Source organism: Ochotona curzoniae, unplaced genomic scaffold (assembly GCF_017591425.1).
Source record: "Ochotona curzoniae isolate NIBS_2020 unplaced genomic scaffold, NIBS_Ocur_1.0 contig_1, whole genome shotgun sequence".
NCBI lineage: Eukaryota > Metazoa > Chordata > Mammalia > Lagomorpha > Ochotonidae > Ochotona > Ochotona curzoniae.
The window spans coordinates 45192187-45215320 of NW_024464918.1; the positions used below are offsets into that span (position 1 = coordinate 45192187).

General features: G+C 52.2%; 1 protein-coding gene across 1 annotated transcript in view; it reads left to right on the top strand.

Annotated features, from left to right (window-relative positions):
- The window catches only part of MCC (MCC regulator of WNT signaling pathway), a 177086-nt gene that overhangs the window by 120779 nt on the left and 33173 nt on the right, over window positions 1-23134 (top strand). Inside the window, exons 3-5 of the mRNA XM_040973256.1 lie at window positions 10380-10522; window positions 18723-18865; window positions 22597-22760. Coding sequence (XP_040829190.1) covers window positions 10380-10522; window positions 18723-18865; window positions 22597-22760 — 450 coding nt within the window. The remainder of the gene's footprint in view (window positions 1-10379; window positions 10523-18722; window positions 18866-22596; window positions 22761-23134) is intronic.

A 23134-nucleotide genomic window follows, 5' to 3' on the forward strand; every position in this document is an offset into this window, starting at 1 on the left:
ATGAGAAAGTGTTTGGTCCGCCCAGCTGAGCTCCAAGGACTGGGAGATTTCCCACGTATTTGTTGCGCGTGACCTGTCTGACAACACTGTTCCCGGTCTGCAGGCAGCTCCCCCTCTGCTCCTGTCTGTCCTGAAAAGGGCCCCACCGTCAAGAGGGGGAGTCACCTCCCAGAGCCACCACATTGAGGGTTTCCTCTTCTACACGGATTGGGGGCGCGGCAGCACAGACCCTCAGTCCCTCAGACCCGCCCCAGAACCACGGCCCAAGTCAGGAAACCGGCTTCCCTGTCGCTCTGGAAGCCTACCCCGTTTCCACAAAGATAAGCCTGGGGTGACTTGTATAGTGGTATTACATGTGTTTCTTTACAGTTTATCAGTTCTGTTTGTTAACCCCGAAAGTGGGGTTGAGTTTTGTTCCTTCAAATCTTATAACCTGTGCAGTTCCCCTGCACCCTTTGTTTGCTTTTTGCTTTCCTTGTCAGCCTGGAGTTTCCATGCTCTGAGTGCCTGCTCAGGGCTCAGAAAAGCCAAGCTCACCCGTACTTCCTGCAGGCGGACAGCTGAACGTGCAAAGGGCGTTTGCCTGTTTTTTCTCCAGAGGCGCATATTGCTGGGTTATTTACAGTTCTGAGAAGTTAGCAGCTATCGGTGGTTTGTGTCTAGAGTCCTTGCTTCATGAGAACTCAGGACGTCTTGGTGGCTCAGTTCTGTTGCCTGTTATTCCGTAGGACACTTCTAGGGGCCTTCTGCATCATCTCGTGTTGAAGCCCTGCTGTAATTCAATCTTTCTGTTTATTTTAGCATTTTTCAAGATAATGAATTGGTTTCCCATGATCCTCTGAATGTGCTTCTTTACTTTTGATATATTACTGCCAGTTTGTGTGTTTGAATATGTTTACATTTGGGTTTGAATCCACTGTAATTATTTTCCGTGTAAAAACCCAGATTGTACTGTCTGGCTGGGGCCTGCTCAGGGTGCTTCCGGGTCTTAGCATCCGAGTCTAGAAGTTGCTCTAGGCTCCCGTGGTGTGTTCCTTGCTGCAGAACTGGAATTAGACAGTTTTTGTCAGCAGGAAAGGTATTCAGCACTGTTGTCTGCATGCTACGGGTTCTTACTGCTTCTGCGAGTTTTCGTTTTGTTTGTTTTGAGGCTTCTTTTGTAGATTTTTAGACTAAATATATACAGTTTGTGTGTATATATACATGTAGATGCAACTTAATCTATGTATTAGAACGCTTAATAAAGTTTGTGGAGAAATTGGATAGGAGCAGGTGTCGTAGAGTGGGGAATGGCACGACTTGAACACGCCCGCATCCCTCTTGCTGTGCCTAATGTCCCAGCGACTGCGCGTGGGATCTCGCTTCCTGCTGTGCAGCCAAGTTCTTGTGTCCCCACACACAGCTCTTGCAAGCTTCTGGGGGTCAACCAGCAGGTGGACATGTGCTCTCTGTCTCTGCTACCCTGCCTTTCAAGCAAATAAATATTTTTTTTTCTAAAAATGATGCAAAAATTAACCATATATGAGAAAGTCTTGAAAAAGTTCATGGAAATGTGGGTTGTGAAAAAACTGTGAAAAATGAATTTCAAGATTTTTATGCAACAAAATACAACAAATTCATCTTTTCAGTTTTTCCACATACTTTTCAAAATGTTGTCACATAAAATTTAAGGCCTTGGGGAATGGGAATTGGGGGAGCGTAAATCCCAAACTGTACAGAATTGTACCACAAAATTCAAAATTAAAAATAAGCGTTAAAAAAAGATGAAAAAATAAGACTTTGTTCTTTACAAGTTTTTTTTTCTAATAAAAATGTATTAGAAAAATTTATTAGAAGAAAATCTTCTTTCCGTTGGCTCACTCCCCAAGCGGCCACAATAGCTGGAGCTGAGCTGATCTGAAGCCAGAGCTGCTTCAGGTTTCCCATGGTGGTGCAGGGTCCCGAGACTTTGGGCTGTCCTCAGCTGCCACAGTAGGGAGCTGGGTGGGAAATGCAGCTGCCGGATCCCAGCGCATGCAAGGTAAGGACTTTAGCCACTAGGCTACCGGACTGAACCCTGTTCCTTAGGAATTCTTACTTCCAGTTCAGATTCAGACTACTGAGTGTTTTTCTTTCTGTATTTTACCTATTTCTGCTTTGCTGCACACTGAAACACCGAAGTTATGGGAGAGTGAGATCGTTTCCAGGGGCTGGTGTTGGGACCCTGTGGGTTCCACACACCATCCCATATCTAAGTGCTGGTTCGAGTCCTAGCTGCTGTGGTTCTGACCCAGCTCTGTGTGAGATGCCTGAGAGGGAGGGAGGGCAGTAGACGATGACCCAAGTGCTTGGGCCCCTGCCACCCAGGTGCAACGCCAGGGCGGGGTTTCTGGCTTGTGGCTTCAGCGTGTACCAGACCTAAGCTGACCGCTGCAGCTGTTTGCGGACTGAGCCGTTGGGTGGAAGGTATGTTTTTTTCTGTCTGTTTCTTTCCCTTTCTAGTGCTCTGCCTTCCAAATATCCCAAATAAATAAATTTTTAAGCTTGTGACAGATGTTCCATTCAATTGCTGATTCATTCATTCTTTGTAATAATTTTGCCATAGTAAGTCTTAGTATTTTAAATATATTTATTTATGTATAGCATGTCAGAGAGAGGAAGGCAGGAGTGAAAGTGGAGCAGCCAAGACCAGTCAGTCTACACATGGAGCGTTAGTGTTACAGCAGACAGCTTGACTGCACCACAGCACAGGCCCATATAGTAAGTCTTACTCGTTCTAATTCTTCTCAGGTTTTCTTAGCATTTTTAAAAAACTATATGCTTAACATTAGGGTTTTTTCACCACCCCTTCACTATAGCAGGTCTGTCACCAGGTTAATTTGACTTCCTCCCGTCCAGTCTTTCTCGGATTGTTGCTAGTACGTGTTGTACTGTTGGGGAAAGCAGCCTTCTGCTGCTCCCTTGTCATCTGGAAGATGGGAGCCTGCTTATGGGCTCCTGGGCTTGCTTGTTGGGCCTACTCCTGTGCACATCTTTTATTCCGTTTGTCTCTGTTACCCTTGTCCTGTTTTGATCTTACTTACACTAATTTCTCCCACAATGGAGTCCTGGGGGGCGGTAAGAACCCAGCTGTGCCTGCTCACAGGCCTCGTGAGCCCCCTCTCTACCCTGCTTACCCGCTCGGGTTCCTAGCTCTGAGTCCCCAGCCGGCCCTGTCCTTTGCTGTTAGTTTGTCCTTTGCCTGAAGGCCTCTTGTCCCTAGATCCCTCAGTGTTGCTGGTCGTCTGTGATGCTGCCCCCCAGCACACACACACACACACACCTAGTCACACCTAAGAGATAGTATAGATTGTTCAGTTGGCAGGAGATTCCTTGTCTCCAAGCGTTTGGTTCTTCTATGTACATGTTCTGTGTGGTATGTAACCATTCGGGGAGATCCAGGCTGCAAGGCCCATTCTGTGGCTGGCAGGTGGAGCTGCCGCCTGCAAGTGCTGGCTTGAGTCCTGGCTGTTCTGCTTCTCATTCAGTCTCTTACAAAGGCGCCTGGGAAAGCAGTGAAAGTTGGCCCGCGTACTCGGGTCCGTGTTACCCATGTGTGGCTTCAGAATGACCCAGCCCTGTTATATCCACTTGGCAGGTTACGCAGCACACGCAAAAGTTAACACACATGCTCGCTCACTCACTCTCCAACTCTGCTTTTTAAAGAAAGAACTCTTACAAAAGAACAAGAACAGACTGCTATAGCCATCTCGTCGGAATAACCTAAGGGAAATTTTTTGAAAACTCAAATCTCATAAACATGGACTGTTTGAGCACATGGGGACCTTTCCTTGAATCTGAACGAGCTGCTTCTTCCTGTGGTGACCCAAAGAAGTTAACTTGCTTGACGGATCAAATGAATACATTGCTAAGACCACAAGTGCTTTTTTCTTCCTACAAGGCAAGTTTTTAAATTATTCTTAGAATTTTTACTTTTTAAGTGATCATAAAGTGAATAAAATACTGGTTTTTTAAAAAACTTGATTTTTTTTTTGAAAAAAACAATGTTTCAGTGCTAGTCTCTGGTGAATTGAAACTTTTAATATTTTTTAAAGAAGCTTGTTATATATGTGTAAAACAATCAGATGATACTTAGAGACTATGTTTCCTAACCAGTTCCCCTATCGGAATGCCTGGGCTCAAGTCCCAGATCCACTTCTAATTCCAGTTTCCGGCATGTTAGCGGCTGACGGCTCAAGTTGCTGCGGTGTGAGTAGTTCTTGTTTCTGATGCAACAAGGAGCCCCCGGAGTCAGCTTGGTGAAGGTCGCCCGGAAAGCAGGTTGTTCCCTGCACAGCAGAAGCACACACTGGGAGAGGGTGCTGGCCACTCTGAGCAAGGCTTGGGCCCTGAGGCTCCTGGAGCGTAAGGGGTGGCGGTGTGGACTTTATCCATCGTCAGAGGAGCTGGAGTTTGCCCTCATTTCCTTTCCTTTTTTGTTAGTCTCAGAGGTGTCGTGTGGGGTGCATGATGGACACGGAGTGCCAGCCGTGGTGGTTTTGTCATGATAACATAATGATCCAAAGGTCATTGCTAAGACTCAGCTGGCCGCCTAACTCAGTCCTTCTGCAACACTGCTTCTAAGTGTCAGAACTGTGGGTGCTGGAGTTCTGTGCTGGTGGAAGCCTGGGACGGGGCGGGAGGAGGGCTTGGGCAGAGCTGAAGTGCAGACAGGGCTGTAGGGAGAGGCCGGGGACCTTGAATCTGACGCGCTAGCTGCCTCCCTGCCTGCCAGCCATGGGAGAGACCTGGGCTGTGTTCTTCGCAGCTTGACATCTGGCCTAGTGCCAGCTGTCACAGGGACCTGGAGAGTTCTCTGTCGCTCTTTTATACTCGCTCTGCCTAGGTAACATGTAGGTTGGTAGGTGGGGGAGTGTGTACCCACTGTGTAAATGGTGATTAGGAAGGTGTTTAGATTCAACCCCAGGAGCAGGCATGATGCGTTGTGGCATAGTTCATTGGACTGCTGCCTGGCTCACCACATCCCATGTTAGTGAGTGCCAGTTGGAGTGTTCTTTCAAAAAACTGAAAAAAAAAAAAATAAGAAATGTATGAAATGGGCTTATGAACCCCTGTGCAGTTAGCTAGCAGCAGCGTGAAACACTTTCCCGTCTCCCTATTGTTGAAACCTCACTTTTTGGTTTTTGAGAGGTTTTTTTTTTGTCTGTTTGCTTGAATATTTATTTATTTTTATTGGAAAATCAGATCTAGGGAGAGGAGAGACAGAAAGATATTCCATCCGCTGACTCACTCCTCAAGTGGCCACAACAGGCAGAGCTGAGCTGAGCCATGAGCTTCTGCCAGGTCTCCCACATGGGTGCAGTATACCAAAACCCTGGGCCATGTTCTTCGCTTTCCCGGCCACAAGCAGGGAGCTAGAAGGGAAGAGGAGCAGCCGGAATATGAAGCTGTGCCACCCACATGGGATCCTGCTGCATGCAAGGCAAGGATTTAGCCATTCGGGTACTGGGCTGGGCCCTTGTTTGGTTTTTTTTTAAGGATTTTATTTATTTGTTTAAAAGGCAGAGTTATATAAGGGAGGGAAAAGACAGAAAAGTCTTCTGTTCACTGGCTCACTCTTCAGTGGCTGCAGTGGTGGGCACCGGACTCAGATAAAACCAGGAAACTAAAACACCATTATTAGGGTTGCTTATGTGGGTTACAGTGTCCCAAGCAGTTAGGTCATCTTGTATTGTTTTCCCAGGCGCATTAGCAGGGAGCCAGGTGCAGAGTGGAGCCTCTGGGACTCCAACTGGTGCCCAGTTTGATGACGGGATGGCAGCATGAAATGTGGCAATTTAATCCGCTGTGCCAGAGTGCTGGCCCTGGAATTTTCCACTTCTTGGATTTCAGGAATGCATAGTTTTCCTGACGAAGTTGAGAGCCTTTTTCCTGCAGCTTGCTGGTCTTTCCTAAGATCCTTAGTGCCATTTGCTTGTGCTGCCCACACACTCGACTTTTCCTGTTTATTTTCTTTGGTTTTTGCGCCTTACTGGCGTTTCCAATTGTGATGGCGCCTCTTGGTTTAGCTGACCTGGGTCCCCCATGTTACCCTCGGGGAACCTGCACAAAAACTTTGCAGAAGGATGCCAGTACGTGCTGTTGGTTGTAACTGAGGAGGGGACATCGTGCGGAAGGGTGGCTGAGGGGCTAAGGGACCAGTGCTGATGTGGCTCTCCTCAAGAATCCAGTGGATCACATTCTTGGGTTTGACAGCTGAGACTAATGGGATCATAGAACACCAGTGGCCTAAGCAGAGGAAGATAAGACTGTCAAGCTTCTTAGCATCACCTCATGGCCCAGGGCTTTTCCGGCTAACCCACAGCTTTATCCCCGGATTGCACCAAAGCAGAGATGAGGTTTCATTCTCGGTGACTGAAATGATGATGTTGCTTGTTTTGCATATAGGCAATTTTATCCATTTTTGGAGTGGACATTAATATTCACACAGGTTTTTAATTTGCTTCATCATTATGGTAGAACCAAGATTGTGAGAAGCAGCTTAGGATATAAGTTCAGTGCCATATGGGATTGGGAAAAAAGTGCTTTCCTCATTTCTAATCTTCGTCTCTGTTTCATTTCCTTTTGGACTGTCCGTAGTTGCAGGAGAAAGCTGGACCCCACTTGACACTGATTTTCAGAAATTCATGACAGGCAAGAAAAAATACACAGAGTGTAACCAAAGGCTTTTTGACCTTGCTGTCCTTTGCTTCTATCCAGTTCACTGTGCAGGCTGCTGATTCTGCCTTCCTGCCAGTGTAGACCCTGGGAGGCAACGGCTTTGCCTCCAAGGCTTGAGTCCCCGCCACCCACACGGGAGAGCTGGATGGAGTTCCTGATTCTTGGCCTTACCCACGCCCTGCCCCCACCAAGCATTTAGGGACTTGAACCAGTGGATAGGAGTGCACTTACTCACGTGGTGCTCTCTCCCTCCCCTCCCCGTCTTTCCCCTCACCTTCTTTCCGCCTCCCTCTCCCTCTCCTCTTCCTTTCTCTCTCCCTCTTCCTACCCCCTTCCCTCCCTCCCTCTCAAATTAGAAAACAAAAACACAGCTGGCTTGATACAGTTGTTAAGTAGCAGTGATGGAAGTCTCTCCCCTTCTTCCTGTACAGATGTTATTGTGCTAGCACTTTTCCTAGGCGGCTCTCTGTGGGGTGTGGAGTGTGGCCTAGCTGATATCCTTGTGAAACAGAATGCCTGCAGTCACACACCCTCCCAGGTCCTGGAGCACCCTGGGCCCGTGCGGACACCAGAGCGTACAAGAGAATTACATCTCATTCTGACAGTTATGCCCATGTGGCTAGGAGGTGACCAGGACAGACAAGGCAACTGCTATGCCTTGTCTGTCCTGGGGACAACCTCGTGGCTTCTACTTTGCGCTGAAGTGTAACATTCCTGGGGTTGACACTTGCAGGTGGTGGCCTGTTTCCACCCACATCCAGGCCCTGTCGAACCTGCTCTGCCTTCCCCCTGCTCTGCCTACCTCGTTGTCACAGCTTGCAGACCATGGGCTTTTCCCCTAAGCTCTGAGATACAAGTGTTTCCACCGGTCTTTGTTGCCTTTGTTGCCTTTCCCGTGGGAGGCAGGTGTGGTCTCTGCTCTCTGGGTAAGACCCCCACAGCTCTCAGCAGTCAGAGGGCACACCGCATGGCTGTCAGCTGATCCACGGAGACATTCGCACATGTAAGACAGTTGCTTGTCCTCCCAGATGGTGAGCACAGCACGGATCTGTGAGACCTACGAAGAAGAAAGAATGAATGGGGAATCAGAGGGCGAGCTCCGGGGCAGCTCACAGGGGTCCGCAGCCCTGCAGAACTGACAAAACCAGAGAGGGAGGCTGTGTCTGTGTGGGAGGGGTTGGGCAAGTATCCTACAATTGCTTTAACAGCTGGGACTGGAACCACTGTGCTCAGCGCAGTAAGCCAAGAAGGTAAACCTCGCATTTTCTCTGGTATGCAGTAGTAGTAGGGAATACAGAAAAATATACAGCAAATGAAACAGACATATCTAATTTGTTTATAGGCCTTGTTCATATGCCTGTGGAACTGTGACGTTTTTACTAGTTGAATATTGTGGTAATTGGTGTGATAAACCTGTGATTATTGAGTGGACTGAGAGTATTATTTTGCAAAAAAAAATTTTTAGATTTCTTTTTATTGGAAAGTCAGATTTACAAAAAGGAGAGACAAAGATCTTCCGTTCACTGGTTCACTCCCAAAGTGGCCACAACATCCAGAGCTGAGCCAGTCTGAAGCCAGAAGCCAGGAGCTTCTTGTGGGTCCCCATTTGGGTGCGGGGTCCCAAGGCTTTGGGTCTTCCTTGACTGGTTTTTCTGGCCACAGGCAGGGAGCTGGATGGTAAATAGAGCAGCCGGGACAAGAACTGTCTTCCATGTGGAATCCCAGCGCATGCAAGGTGAGGACTTCAGCTACTAGGCTACCGTGCTTGGCCTGCAAATTTTTTTTTTTTTTTTTAAATAACTGGAACTCATCTCATGGGGCTGGTAGCAGCTAAGCCACCACTCACAGACTGACTTACCATATTGGAACACTCGGCCCAGCCCTGGCTGTTGAAGTCACTTGGGAAGAGAACCAGTGGTTAGGTCTCCCTTTCTCCCTTCTTCCTTCTCTCTCTCTGCCTTTCAAGGACGTAAATTAAGGGATCGGACGTAAATGCCATGGGATTTGTGACCTTGATGGGCATGTCCACCGTGGTACACTCGTAGGCAGAGCACAGCTGTCTGGAGGCACCCAGGCCCAGCAGCAGGAGCTCCCAGATGTTCTGTAGTGCTCACAGGAGCGTTCTGAGGTCAGGCTTGTCTCGAGAAAAGCCCTTGTCTTGTGGAATTTCTTGCAGCCATCAGCAGAAACTGTCCCTGAGATCCTGTCATTTTACAGACTTTGGCTTGGTCTTCTGATTCTTGGGAAAGGGGTCTATGACCTGTGGAAGTCTCACTGTTTGGGGTGGTCTCCGCACAGACAGAGCTCCTGCTTTGCCTGACCGCTGCCTGTGGTCGCACTTTTAGGTCCTGTGTCCTTGGCCTTCCATGGGGGCGGGTTGACGCTTCTGGTTGCCTCTCAGAACAGCAGTTCACAGCAGAGCTGCCCTCCATCTGTGGCTGACCTCCCTCCAGCAACGGTATTATCTATGTTGGGGTGTCCTGGGTGACCCCTGGACTCCCACAGATGCTGGCACAGCTGCCACGCCGCTTCCTGCGCCCTGTGCAGAGACTGGCCATGACCACAGCCCCTTGGCCTGACATCTCTGATGTCTGCTGTTTCCGGGCTGCCCTCTGCAGGGGTCTGAAAGCCTCTGTCCTGGCCAGAGCTGCACCATTGGCAAGGAGGGAGGACATTAGAGGTAGTGGCTGGGAAGTTTTCTTTTCTCCGCGTGCCTGGGAGTGCAGGCTTGCTGAGTCAGCAGGTGCTCACACGGGTGGCTCTTGGTGTCCTCGATCTGAAGATTCCTGTGGATGGGAAGGTCAATATGGCCGGACAGTTCGTCACATCCCTGAGAGTACTTGTTGTGCAAGTAACAGGAGGCACCAGGGCCAGGTGGGGCTTGTAGTGAGTGGAGAGCAGTAAGAGAGATGGGTTTGTCTCTTAGGATTGAAACTCTGGCTGGACAAAATGTCCCTACAGCATCTTCTGCTTCTGAGTGTGGGGAATGCCTGCCCGTGTCCTGGTTCCTGCCGGGCAGCCTCGGGGCAGCATGCAGTGTGGAGCCAGCTCGGGGCCACTGCAGGAGGTGACAAATCAGAAGGGAGAGAAATCAGAGAACGTGACATCTGCACAGACACCCAGTCAGAGAAGACCCTGTGGCCTGCCGTGTGGGATGGTTTCAACAGTAGGCCAAACACACCCTTGCAGAAAACAGTTAATTGACAAGAGACAAGGGACCTCAAGGAACTTGAGTAGGAATGTCTGGGAATGCAGCCAGTGGGGCGCAAGGGACAGCTAGGGGGCAGGGGGAGGACAGCAAGGCCCAGGGACTGGCCAGTGGGACCCAGATAGCAGCCAGTGGTGTCCAGGAGGCGGCCAGTGGGACCAGGGGAAAGTCTTCCGAGGGGTGTTGGAGGCTTGGTTCCTACAGCCGAGGAATTAGGCCCTCCAGACAGATTCCACAGGGATACTGTCTGATGGCTCCAGCCTGGGCCATGGCCCTTTGCTTGTCTTGGGGACCATCCCAAGGACTGTGCAGTGTCCTGGGAGTCAGGGGGCGCAGAGTTTGCCCAGAGAGAGAGTCCTTGACCACCAAGGCTGTGTGGCAGTGAGTGGGCACTGGTTTGGTCTGCACTCAGCGTGCAGCTTGCTGCAGGTGTGTGGGCTCACTGCATGCCTGTGCTGCTCTCTCTGTGCAGTGTGAGCAGTCTCACCTCCTGAGGGAGCATGAGGTCGTCCAGGAACGCACGACACTGCGGTATGAGGAGTGCATCACGGAGCTGCACAGCGTCATCGCCGAGCTCAACAAGAAGATAGACCGCCTGCAGGCCACCACCATCAGGTACTGGCCGTCTCTCCCGGAAGCTGGATCAGATCTGGGTGTGGAGGGAGCTCCTATGAACAGCAGGGATGCTTGCTTTGTCATGAAGTCATCCCTGGCTCCTGCAGCACCTCACGCTTCAGCTCGTTGTCCTGACTGTGGCCAGGCCGCAACCCTGGGAGGAGCCAGGGCAGAAGTTGTGAGGCTCCCCATACTCACCAGGGTGAAGGCATGGGCTGAGTGACGTGCACTGGAAATGAGCCCTCCTGCCTTAGACACCAGCTTCCCTCCCACCCCCTCGCACCAGCCAGGACACACTTTGTAGCAGAGTGTTTGTGTAGACGTCTGATAATCAAATGACGTTTTGCGCTCCCTTCTGGCTGCTTTGCCAACATTGGCTTGTTTTCTTCTAAGGCTTTTAAGGCAGGGGACAAGATTTGATTCATCCTTCTGTTCGTATGAGCTGGAGCTTAAACTTAGTAAGTGAACGCCTGACGGCTGTGCTCAGCATGAGCAGGGGTGGACTCGAGCCCAGCGTTTCCCTGCCTTTACTTGATTTTCTTTCCGTACAAGTTGCCATCAAGGATTTTGTCTGCTGAGTCTCCCAGATGCAGTGCTTGCTTTATTGCATCTGCCCTGCAATTCAGAGGACATGTTTGCACATTTGCCCAGCCCAGGTGAGGGTTTGTACCCTTCCCCAAGGACACTCCAACAGCAGCCGCAAGGAAAGCAAACCAGGGCTGATGGCAGGGCAGGTGCGATCGCCTCTTCCAAGAGTGGCATCCCATGTGGGTGCTGGTTTATGTGCCAGCTGCCCCACTTCTGGTCCAGAAAAGCAGTGTAATATGAGCTGAGTGCTTGGCCCCTGCCGTGGCCCAGCCTGGAAGACCCAACTTTCCCGGCTGCTGGCTTTGGCCTGGCCCAGCCCGGGCCGTTGCTGCTGCTTAGGGAGTGAACCAGCAGATGGAAGAGCTCTGAGTGTCTCTCCCTCCCTCTCTCTCTCTCTGTGACTCTGACTTTCAAATAAATGTTGATATTTTTAAAAGGCAAACAGTTGGCACGTGCCTTCTGCGGCGTAGACCCTTGGCTGCTGAGTGTTTGCCCACCCCTCGGTAAAGGCAGTTGTGGAGGCAGCAGTGTGAAGCACTCTGTGGAAGTCAGGTTTTGTCCCAGCTCTGAGGAGGAGAGTGCTGGTGGGCATTGGTTTTCTGGGAGGAAATATGGAAAATTTTGCACAGAGCTGGAGCCATGCAATAAATTTCATGTTCTAATTTAGAACCTCAAGGTTTTTAAATTATATCCTGGTCTCCTTAGTGATTGCAAGCTGGAACTGCAGGGACATGAAGACTTTTCAGCCCCAAGAGGTGATTATAGCACATTTAAAGGAGCCCATTGGGGATGTTGGGGGGGTGTGTTTTGTTTTTAGATGATGTTTACATAGTCTGTCAGGTGGGAAGGATTTAGTGTTAGGGAGAAGTGGGTGTGATCACTGTTTCCAAGCTTTCTATTTCTTCTTCCTGATTCAGAGGGTGAGGGGAGAGAAAAGGGGATAGGCCATATCCAGCCTCCCCACCATCCCAGTACCTGAGGATGGGGGAGGGCCACCTGATACCAACCCAGGGTCTCAGTGGCACATGTTCTGAGGGCTCTGCCCAGTGGATGTGATAGCTTTGAACTGCTGTTGATCTCGCTGATCCCTGGATGAGGAATCCCTTCCAGTGTCCATTGGCTGCTGCCATCAACCTAATGATCTCCAGTTGCCCGGATGTTTGCTGTCTTCATGTGGCTGGGGTAGTTGTCCATATACTCTGTTCTCTGTTCTCTGCTGTGGTACTGGGTGTTCCCTGCAGGCTCTAATGAGCTGACATGTCCTCCATGTGCACCATGGTCTGCCATCCAGCATTCCATCTTCTCCTAGGTGGGCTCATGGACCTGAGGCTCACGTATACAGCACCACTATGCAGGAGGGCCCTTGGCCCTAGGCCATGTGACCCAGGACCCAACAGAACCCTCCTATCCCCAGAGCTCACAGACCCAGGCCACTTACCCCTGGGGTTCATGGATTCCAGGGGTTCCCTCACTATGGAAGGCTCAAGGGCCCGTCCATCCCTGGGGTTCACGGACACAACATCTACTTCCCAAGTGGGTGTCTCAGCAGCCCCTAGTCCTGGCAAATCTGTAACTTGGAGACATGTTCCGCTTCTGAAAAGTAGAAGCTGAAAGCCAGTGGACACAGTGAGTTGTGAAAAAAGAAAATGCATCTTACACAACCTGAAAAACTCAGCTTCAAGATGCTTAAATTGATTGTACTGACCAAACTTCCTCTGATTAAATCCAGTGAGCTTGTTGGTCTTAAACATGTAATGGTGCCTTAAATTTATAGAGAGAGGGACCTGGTGCAGCAGCCTAGCAGCTAACATCCTTGCCCTGCATGATCCAGGATCACATATGGGCACTGGTTCTAATCCTGGCAGCTCTGCTTCCCATCCAGCTCCCTGCCTGTGGCCTGGGAAAGCAGTTGAGGACGGCCCAAAGCCTTGGGACCCTGCACCCACGTGGGAGACCTGGGAGAAGCTCCTGGCTTTTGATTGAGCTCAACTCCAATCACTGTGGCCACTTGGGGAGTGAGCCAAGAAATAGAAGATCTTTCTCTCTGCCTCTTCTCTCTGTAAGTCTGACTTTCCAATAAAAAAAATAAATAAATGAAAAAAAAAATATATCGGGAAATTGCATCTGTACAGGCAATTCTCTGAATTCTACTTAGCTTCTTTCTTTCTTTATTTTATAGTGCGTGCCCTCCTTGAGGGTTCTCCCGCATGGCTGGGGTAGTATGGGATGTGCCCCAGTGGCAGCAGGTTCTCCCTCATGGCGGGGTCGGCACAGGCTGTGTCCTCTGCATCCTAGGTGAAGCATCTTCAGTCCTGCCATGCCGTGAGTTGCTGAGGCCTGAGACCCGCTGAGCTGGGCATGGGCCCACAGCTGCAGAAACCACGTGTCCTGGGTGGGAGTGACTGGGTCACGGCTCAGGGGCAGCGCTCATGTCCAGAGGAGTGCCCTGTCACTCCAGCCTAGGCCAGAATTAGGAATTCACCCGCGTTTTGGTTCCTCAGCCTGAGTCGTCTCCTGTGGTTTTTTTTTTTTTTTTTTTTGGAAGATTTATTTATTGGAAAGGCAGATATACAGAGAGGAGGAGAGACAGAGAGGAAGATCTTCCGTCTGATGATTCACTCCCCAAGTGACCGCAACGGCTGGAGCTGAGCCAATTCGAAGACAGGAGCCTCTTCCAGGTCTCCCACGTGGGTGCAGGGTCCCAAAGCTTTGGGTCTTCCTTGACTGCATTCCAGGCCACAGGCAGGGAGCTGGATGGGAAGCGAGGCTGCCAGGATTAGAACCGGCACTGGCACCCATATGGGATCCTGGCACTTTTGAGGCGAGGACTTTAGCCACTAAGCTATGGCGCCAGGCCTGTCTCCTGTGATTTTATCCTGATACTTACTGGTCCTGTGGTGTAGCAGTTGGCCCTAAGTCCCCCTTTCTGCCCGACATACTCTTCATTCTCTTTCCTTGAGCTCTGTCCTCCCAGGCGCTCGGCCTGGCTTCCTGTGCTGGAGTGGCAACGCTCAGTCCTGAGTAGTCCTCTGTGCTGTGTGCGTGACGTCTAGCCCTCCTACTTTTTGCGGAACACCTCTCAGAGCAGAGCTCGTGTCCCAGGATGTCCCTGCTCTCCGGGACTCCAGCTGTGCCTTGGCTGATCCGACCTGTGTGCTGCATTGCCACCGTAGCCTGCCCAGAACCTCTCTGTCGCCTGTCCTGTCCTGAGGAGTAAGATATAATGAGCAAAAGTAAATCCCAGATGACACATCTCTGTCCCTTCCTCTGGCATTCAGACCTCATCTGCCGTTCGAAGTTCTTAATGTCTGTGTCAGATCTCGTCTGGATGGGATTCCAGCGTGGAAGAGCAATTCAGAATTCCCCTCGCTCAGCTGCCGGCAGAGTCGGGAATGAGTCTGCCCTTCCGTGTGACACAGGACAAGGGGAGGTGAACTTGAAGAGGCACAAATTTGGTTGTCAGTTATTACTTGAAGAATATTTATTTAAAAGGTTTATTGAAAGGCAGAATTTAGAGAGACTGAGAAGGAAAGATCTTCTGTCTGCTGGTTCACTGCGCAGAGGGTCACAGTGGCTAGAGCTGATCCCACCCGAAGCCAGGAGCCTGTCTCCTATGCGGGCACAGGGTCCCGAGGACTGGGCCCATCCCACCCGAAGCCAGGAGCCTGTCTCCTATGCAGGCACAGGGTCCCGAGGACTGGGCCCATCCCACCCGAAGCCAGGAGCCTGTCTCCTATGCAGGCACAGGGTCCCGAGGACTGGGCCCATCCCACCCGAAGCCAGGAGCCTGTCTCCTATGCGGGCACAGGGTCCCAAGGACTGGGCCCATCCTCCGCTGCTTTCTCAGGCCTCCAACAGAACAGGATCAGAAGTGGAACAGCCAGGACTTGAGCTGGTGCCAAATGGGATGCCAGCCCTGCAGGCTTAGGAACCTGATGTGTCCCCTCGCAAACCCCACTGCGCGGGGACCTGATGTGTCACCACGCAAACCCCACTGCACGGGGACCTGACGTGTCCCCTCGCAAACCCCACTGCAGTAGGTTCTTTGCAGAGAACTGAAAAGTAGACAGTCCCTCCCTGTATCTTAAATGTCTCTGTTCAGGACACATGTCGGTGAGTGTGAGACTGAACACAGCTCAGCAACACCAAGTCAGCATAGGGCTAGCGACAGTGAGTAGGCAGGGCAAAGACTAACTGGCCCTTAGCATTGGATCACGGTCCAGGGAAGGACAGGAGTGTGCACCCACAGGAAGGCGGACTCAGGGACGGGTCTAGGGAGATGCTGCCGCCTGGATGCCTCCAACTCCACAGTACTGCAGGGGAAGGCACAGCGCTTCTGCCGGCCTTTTCCTTTTCTGGCCACTGTCCTCCTGGCTGGGGAGAAGGGCTCTTCACGCCGCGCAGTGTGGGCAGGCCTGTCCTTCAGGCGCGGTGGCAGATTCTTTCCTTGGTGGTGCTGAGTTCAGCAGTTGGTTCCGTAATCCCAGGTTAGTTGTGTGACCTCTCGGTGCTTTGGTTATCTTTCTTACTCAGTTTACCCAAACTTCTGGGTTTTGTTTTGTTGAAAATTTATTTTTATCTGAAAGGCTGATTTTACAGAGAGAAGGTCTTCCATCTATTGGTTTACTTCCCCAAATAGCCACAATGGCCAGAGCTGAGCTGATCCAAAAGCAGGAGCCAGGAATTTCTTTCCATCACATGTGGGTGCAAGGATCCTCCACTGCCCTCCCCAGGCTATTAGCAGAGGGACACTAACCAGTGCCCTGTGGGATGCCAGTGCTGTTAGCAGAGGGCCAGCATGCTGTGCCAGCCTCAAAGCCTCTGTTGTGCTGGGGTAAAATGGTCATTTTGTAGGATCTTTTTGCATTGTCCTGGTTTTCACCACCAGAATTTGCAGATGATATGCTTGTGGAAGGCACGTTTTCCTCTGGAGAGACGAGCCATCGCTTGGTGAGTCACTGGTCCCTAGAGCCATCTTGTACTGCTGACGCTGCGTCTGTGGCTGGGCCTTCCCCAGGTGGGCACCCAGGCTGTGGCACCCAGGCTGTGGCACAGGACCCTCAGAACTCAGCTCAGCACCTTGCGTTTGTGGAGCAGCAGTGGTTTTACTTCACGCATGTGGTTGCTCTTGACAGGCCAGTGCTCCCAAATGATGCAGGAAGCCCCGAGCCGTGTGTCTGCTGGGAACACAGCCTCCACCCAGGAAGGAGGCGGGAGACAAGGGCCAAGTGCAGCTTCATGATTTTCCAGGGTCGCTGGGAGGAACAGCAGGGCAGACCAGACTTTCTCGCCTTTCAGTTCAGTTTAACCTTCTATGTCATCCTGTGCCACAGGCTCTCCCCGCTAGTCTCTGGAGCTCACGGTTTACCTGTGTTTGCTGTTTGACCTTCCTTGCTGACCTTGGGATGCTCGCTGTAGTTAGCCAGGGAGCAGGTGTATTCAGCTCAGGCGCTTTGGGTCAGCGAGACAGGTGCTCAGTACATCACACCTGATCACTTGTTTGTTTATTTTTTTTTTTAAGATTTGTTTATATGAAAGTCGGGGTAGAGAGCAGGAGACATAGATCTTCCATTTGCTGGCTCCCCCCAAAAACCACAGTGGCCCAAGCTGGACCAGGATCAGGAGCCTAGAACTCAGAGTCTCCCACTTGGGTGCCGAGGAACCCAGGTACTGGGATACCCTCCATGCTTTGGTGTTGTAGGTAGCGGCTTAGCCCACTGTGCCCCCCATTTTTTTGGTGAGCACTGGAGGGCCTGGTGACGTTCACGCCGCCTCTGCATTCGCACGCATCCCACGTCATGTTTCTACCATCCAGCCCTCATTGTTTGTCCCTCCAGCAAACCTTACTCTTTCCTAATCAGGGCGCCCTCGTCAACAAGTGGCCCATGTGCCGCACTGGCCGCCTGCTTGCCCCTGTGTCCACTCAGTTTCCAGCAGCAGTGACCACTTGTTCCTCTCAGCTGAGCATGCTCCCGCCCCTCTGAGCAGTGGCCTTGCTCCTGCACCTTCCGAATACCCCAGCACCTACTTGTCCTAAGGCACAGCTCCCGTGCTCCTCAGGGGAACTCTGCCACCACCACGGAGGGGCGTCCACGCGCTCTGCCTGTCTCCTGCACAGCAAGCTTCCTCGATTAGAGTTGGTGCTGAAGGGCCTGCGTGATAGCCTAGTGGCTAAATCCTCGCCTTATGTGCCGGGATCCCATATGGGCACCGGTTCCTGTCCCAGCTGCTCCCTGCCTGTGGCCTGGGAAAGAAGCCGAGGATGGCCCAAAGCCTTAGGACCCTGCACCCATATGGGAGATCTGCAAGAAGCTCCTTGAACCAGGAGTCAGGTCAGCTCAGCACTGGTTGTTGAAGCCACTTGAGGAGTGAACCAGCAGATGGACGATCTTCCTAAACTTTCTCTTCTCTGTAGATCTGCCTTTCCAATAAAAATAAATCAATCTATTTTTTTTAAAAAAAGGTGGTGATTGTTAGGACAGCATGTACCCAGCCCTTGCTCTGCTTGTCTGGGTTCTCGCTGGCTGGGAGCCTTGGTTTGCGTGTCATGACACCGAGAGGACACGGCTGGCGTGCTCTTGTCTGTCGCTGTGCTCTCCGCTCAGCAGGAACTGTGTCTGCAGGAACTGTTTCCTTCTCCCACCCCTTTCCTGTCCACTCCCTTAGAAAGTTCATCTGAAGAATCCCAAGAAGTCAGTTAGTACAGAGCAGGATGTCTGGGGAAGTGTGTGTCTTGGAAGCTGCCCAGCCAGGACGGTGTAGCGGCGGCTGCCAGAGGCGCTACAGATGCCGTTTTAAGCAGGGCAGCAGCATTTGTCGCTTGCCGCCTGGCCTGTAAGACCGTCAGCACGTCTTCCTGTGCCAGTCTCCCATGAACCGAGAGGAGGGTTTCAGGTGCCAAGGCGAGGAGAGCTGGCGGGGCAATGCACAGAGCAGACCCCACGACACCCTCGGGTGACCCTCTACCTGCACCTCATTGCTGTCAATCATCTCAAATGTCTCATGCGTTTGCCACTCCTGTTCCTCATTCATACCTTGCATGGTAAAGGACTTTATAACTGGTTAAAAAAAGCTTTCCCAAATTGAGGGGTAGTGTTAATTAAAAATACCCTATAAACCAGGGCTTATTTTTTTAAGATTTGCTTATTTGAAAGGCAGTGTTACAGAGAGGAGAGAGCTAGCATTGTGCCTCTTGGTCTGTGTGAGTAAGGGGCCGCCCTGCCAGTCTCTGGGCCCCAGCACCCTCTCCCAGAACAGAGCCCACGTGCCAGAGCCCGAGCCATTGTATGTGGCTGCCATTCCTCAGGCCTTCAGCTGCTCTGCTCACCCAGACCTGCAAAGCAGCAGCTGTCTTGGTTCTGTCTCACTTCAGAGTTGGGGAGTTGGGAAGGCTGATCCTCGATGTCCTTGAAGCAGAAAGCTCCAGGGGGGTGACAGACGAGCCATGCCCAGTACACCCGTGTGTGCACATTTGGATGCAGATGCGGCTCATGGACCTGGTCTCGAGGGCATCACGGTCTGTGGGGCCTGGGCAAGGTGTCTGCCTGTTCTCTGGGCGTCTGCCCTCGTCTTCCACGCTGCCGGGAGAAGCTGACTGTGCTGTCTTTCTCAGGGAGGAGGACGAGTACTCAGAATTGCGCTCCGACCTGAGCCAGAGTCAACACGAGGTCAACGAGGACTCACGGAGCGTGGACCAGGACCAGGCCTCTGTCTCCGTCCCTGAAAACCAGTCCACCGTGGTCACGGCCGATGTGGGTGAGTGCACCCAGCACGCCCACCCAGCTGGGGCATGGCTGCAGGCATATTATAGGACTCCTGGGGCCGCGGGGAAGCCTGTATTACAGTCTAACTGTCCGAGGGGTTGGTTGAGTGGAGGAAAGCACAGCCGTTCTCAGTGCCTTACATGCTACTCCGATGGTTGTCGTGAAACTAAAGAACCAAATTAGCTCTCTGTCCGAAGCAGAGCGTGGTGCAGGCAGACGCCCAGTTTGCAGAGGCAGTAATGTCGGCGCGGTAGGGAGGAGGCAGCAGCAGGTGCAGAGAGGGCACAGCATTGGGTAAGCAGAAGGCCCGAGTCCCTCCCGTGCTGCTGCTTCGTGAGGACGGGCACTGCCCGGTTTCTTTAAAGATCTCTGCTTTGTGGCACCTGGCCCCTCTTTCTGTCTGTGAGCTGCCCAGGGCTGTAATTCTGTCTGTAATTCAGGAGCCATCATTCTGTCCCCTCTGAGCTGCTCTCCCAGGTGTGATCTGGGCCCCTGGTAGCCCCAAGCAGGTGGAAGGGTACAGCAGACAGCCCACACCGCAGGAAGCCTGGGTCTGCCTTCTTAGCCTGGCCGGGATTCACACGGCCTACACCTGGCTTCACTGGATGTTTTGTCGTCAGTTGACTTTGCCTTGAATTCAGTGAACAGAGGCACTAACAAAAGCACAACACTTCACCAAGGTGTTTAGTGTGCTCGCCCTCAGCACCCGGCTCTCCCCTCAGCAGCAGCGTTAGAACAATCCTGCTCTCCAGCTCCCTCTATCTGGGAAGGTTACATATAGAAAACACTGCAAGAGGGGAGGCAAGCACACACACCCCAGGGTCACTGCCAGCACCCACACGCAGAAGGCTGGTCCTGGGGTCATGGACCTGCCGAGTCCAGGAGGTCACCCACGGCCTGATGGAGGGCAGGGCCCCACGATGTCTGATCGTCTGCTTTCCCAGGCCATGAGCAGGGAGCTGGAAGGGAAGTGGAGCAGCCTGGATATGAACCAGTGCGCATATGGGATGCCAGTGTGTGCAAAGCAAGGACTTTAACCGCTAGGCTACCACACCGGGCCCAATACTTCTGTTATTTTGTGTTTTGTGCTATTTTTTCAAGCAGCTGTTTCAGTGTTATGTAAATGCTTTAAATTCCATTCTGACGATCTCTTTTTGGTGGGTTTCATTAATGCTTAATGTTATTACAGAGACGCTTGACTGCAGATCTTCTGGGTTACTGTTTGTTTCATTTTGTCCCTTCTTACATGTTTTCATTCCCCCATTCTTCCTTTTTTTAGATTAGCTAAATTATTTAACATTCCATTTTCATTTGTCCACTGATTTCTCACTGGTCTTTGTGGTGGTTCCAGGAGTTAGAATTTGCATACCTTTTCAAAGTCATTACTCCTCATTTAATTTTGATTTCTGTTCCTGCTGGTGAGTTGTGCTTCCACTTGGGTGATGTGCCTTGAGCTCAAATGCCCCCAAGGTCCTTTTGCTGGAGTCTCGTGCGGTGCCCTGGCTCTGTGCGGTGCCCTGGCTCTGTGCGGTGCCCTGGCTCTGTGCGGTGCCCTGGCTCGAGGTGTCTGCCCACCCCGCGCACAGTGGCGGGTCCGTCACCAGTGGTCGCCCCTCTGTGGAGCAGAGCTCACCTGCTGTGGGATGCAGTGGGATCAGGAGTGAAGGCCCTTCCTACTGTCCAGGATGCTGATCACGCCAAAGGAGCCATGCTGGTGTTCCGGCTCCTAAGACGTGCAAGTACCAACTCAGCAAGGCCCCGCCTGGCCCCTGGCCCCCAAGCAGTGGCTGTGCCACTCCCTCAGAGGCCTTTGCAGTGGTGGCCCTCAAGGTGGGGTCCACATGAGGAAGAAGGCATAGTGTGTACAGAGCATGCTGCTGCAGCTGAATTGAGGTCTGTGCTGAACATACAATGATGTGAAGCCTGTGTTGGCTCATTTAACACCCCGTGATCCCTGCCCTGTTCTGTGCGGTGAGCAAGACCAGAGTCCCCTCTTCCTTGGAGTTCATGTTTAGTAGGGGGAGATAAACACGTGAGTCAGATCAGATAAAGATAATTACAGTGAAGAAAATTGGATAATGGGCCGAGGAGGAGGGGACACTCCCGGCTTTGAAGAGGGAGAGCCTGCTGAGGAGGTGAGAAAACCGAAGAACCAAGTGGAAATCCATGTGAGACACAGGAAGTGGCGAGGAAAGGAGCTCCTGGGCAGACAGGTGTTCTAGCACATTCCGGGGATAGCCGGAAGTGTGAACAGAGCCCAGTGGACCCAGGGAAGGGTGCAGGGAGAATGGGGAGGACGCAGCGTTTCTCACTCCCTGCATGGTTGGAGTTAGCAATGGACTTGTGAGCTCCCGCGAGCGAGCCCCACCCCCAAGAGGCTGTGTCCTAATTGGTGCAGAGTGTGGCTTGCGTCTTGGGGGTGCGGACCTAAAGCTCCCTGGGGAACTCCACCCTTGGGAACTCCACGGGGCAGCCCGGCTGAACATGAGCAATGCTGGGTTTCACGGGCTCTGGTAAGGAGTTTGGCCTTGGCTGATGGCGGTGGAAGCCTCTGGAGGATTGGTCGGAATCCAGTCTCAGAGGCTCCCTTGGGCTTTGGTGTGAAAGAAGCCAGCTGCTGCCAGGGTCGCAGTTGAGGCGGCCGATGGCTTGGTCGCAGTGGGCTCTGAGGGGGTCGTCCGAGGAGGTCAGTTTGGGGTAAGACTGTGGTCGTAAGATGGGTTGGATGTAAAATGTGCAGCAGAAGGGCATCGGAGTAGCCCCTGAGACAACCTGAGTAATGGGCGTCCGGGTGCCATCCAGAGATGGGAGAGACGGAGAGGAGCAGGTTCAAGTGATGGGTGGATGTGTGATTCGATGTCTTGGTTGGAAGGACCGTCTTCTCATTGACAGGCGGCCCAGTAGGCACCTGCACAGACCCCAGGCTGGGTTTGGGGCAGGGGTATGCTTTGAGAGATTGCCTGTGGTCCCAATACCTGAGTGGCATGACCAAATGCAGAATTCAAAATAGCATATTAGGAAGCTCATGTTTGAGTTTAAGAGAACTTTCCCCACAGTGAGAATTGTCTTCCAAGGCCTAACTTGAAGTTTTCATTCCCTGACCAGACTCTGGATGTCTGGAAATTAAAGACAGGGACAAACCAGACTTTTGATTCAAAGGTTCAAGCGTCAGATCATTCGAATTAGCTAGAAAACTATGCTTGGTTCCTTGGGCCACTTGTTACTCTTTTGTGCTGGGAGGACGCTAAGTTGTGACGCAAATCGATTGGTTAATTGGGGCTTGAGGCAAGTCCAGATTTTTAAACTAGTCTAAGGACAGGAGCTGCTTCGCAGGCGGCTTTGCTTTCTAAGATGCCTGTTGTCTCTGCTCGTTCCGGGACTCTGACACGTTTGCTTAGGAAAGTGAAGAGCTGCTCTCTGCAGTCTGCTTGTCTGAATGGCTGCACCAGAAAGTTCCACAGGAGGCTTTGGAGGGTCGTCAGCCCTCGGCATGGCCAGAGAACCAGGGCTGTGACTGCTCGGAAGCCCCTTTGGAACGCACTGCACTCCAGCCCGGGCCTGGGGGCAGGGCCAGCGGTCCTGAGGTCGGGCTGGCCAGCAGTGAGGTTGGACTTGTGCAGTGCCCTGGTGGCTCCGCTGACTTGAAGGAGCCGCTCCAGGGAGGTGAAGCCAGCGGCGTCCATCCCCTGCCTGCCCGCCTCTCACACTGTCCTTGGCTCACAGACACCTGCAGCGACCTGAACTCGGAACTGCAGAGGGTGCTGACGGGGCTGGAGAACGTGGTCTGTGGCAGGAAGAAGAGCAGCTGCGGCCTGTCGGTGGCCGAGGTGGACAGGCACATCGAGCAGCTCACCACAGCCAGCGAGCACTGCGACCTGGCCATCAAGGTAGGCACAGCACCCTGACCCCGGAGCAGCAGTCAGGTCCCCATCCCCAGGTCGGGCTGTCGCTGGAAAGCCGTGGGGCTCAGGGAGGTGTGGGAGTCCTGGCTGAATTCCTCTACAAGATGTCTTGATGTCGGTATAAAGATGTGAGGCTCTGCAGCCGAGAGGACGGGTTACTGGGAGGCTGTGGGGCTACAGGACTGCACCACGTTGCTTGGCTCCGGTTGGTTGTCGTGCCCTCTGAGGTTGCAAGCTGTGCTTAGAAGCATGCTTGTAAGGCCTTAAGGCCTCCATTCGCGGTGCTGACACGGTGGACGGCTCGGGCCTGGTTCAGTCATGGACCCCCAGCGCCAGGACTGGATGTACGCCATTCCCTG